The sequence below is a fragment of the Nicotiana attenuata genome, unplaced genomic scaffold (assembly GCF_001879085.1).
Source record: "Nicotiana attenuata strain UT unplaced genomic scaffold, NIATTr2, whole genome shotgun sequence".
Lineage (NCBI taxonomy): Eukaryota > Viridiplantae > Streptophyta > Magnoliopsida > Solanales > Solanaceae > Nicotiana > Nicotiana attenuata.
In genome coordinates, this window is record NW_017671961.1 from 192,357 (window position 1) to 198,947 (window position 6,591).

The 6,591-nt window shown below is 40.2% G+C and overlaps 1 protein-coding gene across 1 annotated transcript; it reads left to right on the forward strand.

Moving 5' to 3' along the window:
- Positions 1-1,677: 1,677 nt before the first annotated feature.
- LOC109211065 lies at positions 1,678-2,139 on the forward strand. Its single transcript, XM_019374567.1, has one exon. The coding sequence runs from the start codon at positions 1,678-1,680 to the stop codon at positions 2,137-2,139; it is 462 nt and encodes a 153-aa protein (XP_019230112.1).
- Positions 2,140-6,591: the final 4,452 nt, after the last annotated feature.

Genomic DNA, 6,591 nt, shown 5'->3' on the forward strand with positions numbered 1-6,591 from the left:
CCCTTGCCGGGACGTTGTGGTTATTGATGTTGTACCCTTGCCGGGTTTTTATTTGTTTGTTTGTGTACCCTTGCCGGGACTTCCATTCTTGTTTTATTATTTTCCCTTGCCCTTGTTTGTGATTGATGCATTGGGTGAGGAAGAGTGTTAAAGCACGAAGGGTGATGTCGTGCATTGAATGATATTGTGGATCGGGTTGCACGCCGCAACAATGTTAAACGATATGGATCGGGTTGCACGCCGCAACAATGCTAAACGATTATGGATCGGGTTGCACGCCGCAAGAGTGTTGTTATATATATATATATTGGGATCGGGTTGTGCGTCGCAACAATTATTGATACAAGTGTGTTTATTTGGGGATTAGTTTCTTGTCCGCTGTAAATTCCAAGCTGCCCTTAGATTGTTATTCTGGATCTACTGTTAATATTGTTATCTCCCCACAGCATGCTTCCCCTCCCTCCCCCCCCGCCCCCCATATTGTTTACTTGTCTTGTATATTCGATTCCGCTGTATATATATAATTGCACAGGTTTATGTGGTAGTCCAGTCTAGCCTCGTCACTACTTCGCCGGGGTTAGGCTAGACACTTACCAGCACATGGGGTCGGTTGTGCTGATACTACACTCTGTGCGATTTTGCACAGATCCATGTTTCGAGCAGCAGCAGCAGTAGGGTGGAGCAGGCTTCATTTCAGCGTGACCCGAGGTAGTCTTGCAGGCGTCCGCAGCCCGGCGTCTCCTCTATCCTTTATTTTATCTGTTATCTCATTGTATTCGAGACAAACAATTTATGTTCTCTTTCAGACGTTTGTATGTAGTATTCTTAGCAGTTCATGAGTACAGTGACACCAGTCTTGGGTAGAGGATTTGGTTGAACTTTCCGTATTTTATTCAATTTATAAAATGTTAAGACTTCCGCTCCTTATTAAATTTTGTTGTTTTGTTTTATTGTCATAAATTGTTAAAATGGATTAGCTTATTAATGGACAAGTAATTTACTTTGGCTTGCCTAGATCTCATTAGTAGGCGCCATCACGACCACCGAGGGTGCGAAATCGGGTCGTGACAGACAGTATGTTGTGTAATCGGCTTGTTTACTTTGTTGGAGAATCTTTTACATATTTTCCTCTTCTTATAATTTTTTTATTAAATCCTAAATATTAGGCCTACATACATAATTCAAATAAGGAATGATATAAATAATATTGTAGCAATTTTTAAACTCCTAAATATTAGGAAAGCAACTTAAATGACAATTTTATCCAATGTATACTTTATTTTAAAGGGTGAAAAATGCGAACGACATTTCGCTAAGGGCCTGTGCTTTTAATATAGTATATATATATATATAGATATCGGTAGTATTAGCACATAATAGTATTTACTGTTGTTAATTGTAATTTACTGTAGCTTATATTTTGAATTTATCTTGTTTCCAATATTATAGGAGTTTGTTGTTTAGTTCCTTGATTTCTAGTTTGTTCCACTATAGAAGGAGTACTATCTCAGTAACTCTCTTATAGGCTAGTGTATATATTCAGTTCATGGTCATTCAATAAAATCATTTTATTTTTGTTCCATCTTGCTCATTCATTATATGGTATCAGAGCAATCTTCTTGACTCTCACGAGCTTCTTTTCGACCCTCTGACTACCACCACAGACGCGCACTTAAAATGGCACCCAATGTAACAAATGTTGATTCCACTAGCAGCAACTCTAGTGTTATTATTCAGTTCAATCCTGTGTTGCAGCTGATGATAAAGCTTGTTGGCAGCCATAACTTTACGACATGGAAAGCTCAGATTTCCATGCTCATGTGTGGGCACAATCTGTTCAGTCATCTTGACGGTTCTTCTCCCACTCCTTCGACAACTATCACAAAAAATTATAGGCAACCAGAGAATCCAAACGACAATATTTGGTTCTGTCAAGATCAGTTGATCCAGAATGCCATAATGGCTTCTGTCGATCCAACAATAGCCGTAATTGTGGCTGCTGCCTCCCCTGCTAAACTTGCTTGGGACTCGCTCCATATAGCTTATGCCAACAAGTCCCAAACGCGAGTCTTTAACCTTCGCGATCAGCTTGCACGACTATCCAAGGACTCTCCCCCAGTCGCCAAATATCTCCATTAAGTGCGCTCTCTCTGCAACGAGCTTGCCATTGCCGGTGCTTCAATTTCCAATGATGAGTTGGTTGTGAAAATTATGAGTAGCTAGGGCCAAATTTTTGTGAGATATCCGCTGCAATCCGAGTAAGATATTACATCATCTCTTGTGAGGATTTATATGCCAAACTGATTGATCATGAGCTCTTTCTCACACATGAAGAATTAAAGAAGGAAACATCACCAATTACTGCTCCTATGGTAACTCGCAACAGATCCACCAATTCCAATAATCGTAGTGCTCGTCGATCCAAAAACAACTCATAATGACGTTACAACAATCTTACTAATGTGCCTTCTCAAGGACGTTACATCAATAACTCCGTTCGTTGTCAGTTATGCAACAGACAAGGTCATACTGCAAATGTTTGAAGGTCACAGTCTCTAATCATATAGAGGCAAAGGCAAATTTTCTTTCAGGTATGCAAGCTGCACCAAACCAATGGATTGTTGACTCCGGTGCTACTCATCATGTCACCATAAAGCCTACTAATCTTGAAGAATATAATAGTCCAGAAGGCATAGCTATGGGCGATGGTAAAAAAAATCCCAATTACTCACCTTGGTTCTACTGAATTAGTTGCATCAAATAATGCTTTTAAACTAACTGATACTTTGTGTGCATCTGCTATCAAACAAAATATTGTCTCTATGTCAAAATTTTATCAAGATAATTTGACCTCAACTGAATTTCTCTCATTTTTTTTTCTCTGAGAAGGACTTGAAAATGTGTACTCCGTTGATATCTGGTCGGAACAGGAACGGACTCTATGAATGGCCCAACTTCACTGTTAATAAGCCTACTGTTCAAGTTGCCTCTACAAAAATTCCTCGTCAAATCTGGCATCGTCGCCTTGGCCATCCCCACTCAAGAATCTTGAACATTGTTTTGAATAGATTTTCTCTACCAGTTTCATCAACAGACAAGTTTACTTTATGTAATTCTTGTTGTTCAAATAAAGTTCAACGTTTTCCATTCAATTGTTTGTCTCTAATTAGTACTGCTCCACTACAGATTCTTTTTAGTGACTTATAGGGTCCATCACCCATCTTTTACATTGATAAGAAAAGATATTACTATATATTTATTGACCAGTACACCAAATATATTTGGTTGTACACTCTTAAAAATAAATATGGAGTGCAGGACATTTTTTTCAAGTTTCATCCTGATGTTCCAAACGTCAATACCACACAAGAGGGGGGTGATTTGTGTGGTACCCAATTTTCGATCTAGAAGAACCTGGTTCTTCTAGGTGTTCTAACTACTACTGTTTGCGGAATTAAAATACAGAAAATAAAAAAACACAAGGATTTTTACGTGGAAAACACCTGGCTCAAAAGGTGAAAAAACCACGACCTACTACTCAGTAGGATTTTCCCAAACATCCACTAAACTCAATGAGCCAAAAACAGCATTTACAAAACTCTTGTAAACCTAAGGATTAACTCTAATCCCAGTGTGGCACACAGCCTCAACTGTTGCGACACTTTCAAGTTAACTCTAACTTGAATACTCAAAGTACCTATTACAATTGCTTCTAGATAAAGCTGAAAGGTACAATATGAAACACCTACTACAATTGAACTAGAAATAAAGAAAGACACATAAAACTCTTTATGGAGCTGGTTCTTTAATCTGGTTCATGTAGCTTCTGGTTTGCACACTTGAATCACACACGAACTGCTTGCAAAAAGCCTTGCTATTTTGCTCCCAATTCACGTTTAACTTCTGCGTTTTTGTGCAACCTGTAAAAGAGAGCAACTCCTTATCCGGATGTGTTCTCTTCTTATAAGGAGTCATCTTCTCCTTATCCCATATGCAATCTTTTCGATCAGGTCAGAAGATATTCAGAATATATTGCTGCTTGATCCCCAAGGACTTATCTTCTTCACGTGCATCTCATGTGCATGGGCCATAACAACTGTGTCTCCTAAGATGGACCTGGTCCATCATTGAGTTCATTTGTCATTCTTCAACACTTCAACTGATCTTGGGCCAACAAGTTCCCCCTTTTTGATGATGACAAACTCTATGCTTTGTACGGATCAGAGAACCTGTGGAACTCAGCTAAACTATCATCACTTGAAAACTTTAACTTATCATTAAGGGCCAGATTTAATTAGGTCATAAACATCATTGTTCAGAAAATATTTTTTTTTAAGCACAATACACAATATCTTCCCCCTTTTGGCATCATTGAAAAGTTGCATAAACATGTGAATCCCAGAATATTAATCATTACTCATGGCCACTGGGGCAACTGCAAGTGAAAGAATGCTTTAGTTAATCAAAAATCAACTTGACAAATACAACTATTAAGAGCAGAATCATCATAAAACAAGAGAAATGCAAATTGTCATTGATAAGGTAGTGCTTCTACAAGACAGTCCACAAAAAGAAAGAACAAAGACAACCAACCATGAGCAAAAACAAGAAAAATCCCTAATCTGGGTCACTGGGGGTTAACTGAACTGGTTCAGAACAAGGACAAAGAGGGCTAAGGCTTTGAAGAACTAGAGGGTTGGGATTGGAGTAAGTTGAGCATTGTTTGTAGCATCCCTTCACTCTTTTCTTTCTCTTTTGCTAGTTCTGCTTTCAGCCCATTCCTTTCTTCTTCCAACTCAGCCACACGAGCCTGAAGCCTAGCAATCTCGGCATCTTTGGTCCCACATTCTTGAACCAAAGCCCTAACCTTGCTATTCACTGGAGTCTTCACTGATGAACCAGGTTCAATAGGGGCTACACTTAGCAGATAGTCACAGGCCTGGAGAGTCTTGATTCCAAAGTGCTCCTTACTGGAGGCCATTTCCCATTTCTTCAAAGGAACGTTCAGCCTGTCCAGTACAGTTGTTAAAATGAATCCATAAGGAGTAGCATGAGCCTTTGAACCATTGATGACTCTGTCCAGCAGTTTTACTATGAAAGCAGGCCAATTAATCTGCTTACCCCTCACAAGACACTCCATGAGAACCAGGTCCATATAATTTGCAGTGTGCCTCCTCTCCTGTCTAGGCAGCAGACACTTGTTCACAAACTCAAAGATCACTTTATGTTCTGGCTTCATTTCACTCTTTTGAACAAATCTTGCTTCAGGCACCTCTTCAGCATCCTTTGTATCACAGAAGTTCCTGGTGATTTGGAGTGTTGTGGGCAGATCATCTAGACAAGGCCACCTTTGCCTTGTGTAATCATCATAGCCCTCACTTGGAATGTCTAGAATCCTGCCCAATTCAGGTGCATCAAACTTCACCTTCACACCTTTCACCACACTGGTCACTAGCCCATTTTTCACAGAACCATTTGCCATGAATTCAATCAGCTCTCTTCTGGCTAGTCTTCCATCCATCTGAAGGACCATGTCCTTCCAACCCTGTGCATCTAAAACATCCAACAACCTAAGCATGCCTGGCTCCTCCAGGTCTTTCAGCAACCTACCCTTCAATATCTTCCTTCTGCTAAAAATAACAAAACGATCTTGCTCTTGTTCAGACTCCTCCTCTTTTTCTTCTCCACTCCACTCTTCATCTTCTTCTTCAGTAATTTTCACTTGTTTTCCCTTTACTGCAGACCTAGTTCTTCTAGCCAAAGAAGGTTCAGCATGTACAGATTTTGAAGACTTCTTTGCAGGAGTCTTGGTTCTTTTTGGTTTGTTAGTGGGAACCTCCACAGTTGTACCTCTCTCTTGATGGACCAGTTCCATCTCCTCCTCCTCTTCTTCAGCAGCCTCAGAACTTTCTACTACCTTTTCTTTTCCCTTTTCCTTCTTCTTTTTCTTACTCTTCTCCAATGCTTCCTGCAATTCTGCTTCACTTTGCCTTACTTTGCTCCTTGTAGCTCTTCCTCTAGGTACAGAAGTAGCAGCAGTCTTGGGAGATGTTACTTTGCTTTTCTTTGAGGGTTCAGAAGCAACTGGGGTCCTTTGTGAAGACGCCTTCCGCTTCTTTGGGTCATAACTGGCCCCTACTTTCTTTAGCATATCTGCTAAAGTCTCATCCACAGAAGAACCTTGTTCTTCTTGTTGCTTACTCATTTGAACAAGTCCCTCAGCAGCCTCTCCTGATCCACTTCCCCCTGACTTTAAGCCACCTACTTCTCTTCCACCACAAATAGCAAGAACCTCTCCTTTCTTTTTCTTTCTCCTCCACTAGACTCAGCCCCTTCAGCATTTTTCACAGCACCCACCAACACAAACCTACTATCTTCCTTCTCTACTACATCAGAAAATACATAACAGGTGTTTACCTCACCTGGGGTTTCTTGGCTCTTGTCATTATCAGAAGACCCAGGTTTTTCTCCTTCACTAGCAGAGATGAACTTTTCAGACTCAGAGCTTGAGTCAGATTCTTCCGCTGAAACCTCTTTCCTTTGACTGGCCTTTAATTTCTTGTTCAAGATTTTTCTGAGAGAGCCGGATGC

Excerpts from the sequence above, each read along its gene's own strand:
- LOC109211065 (XM_019374567.1), top strand. The coding sequence starts at position 1,678 with ATGGCACCCAATGTAACAAATGTTGATTCCACTAGCAGCAACTCTAGT.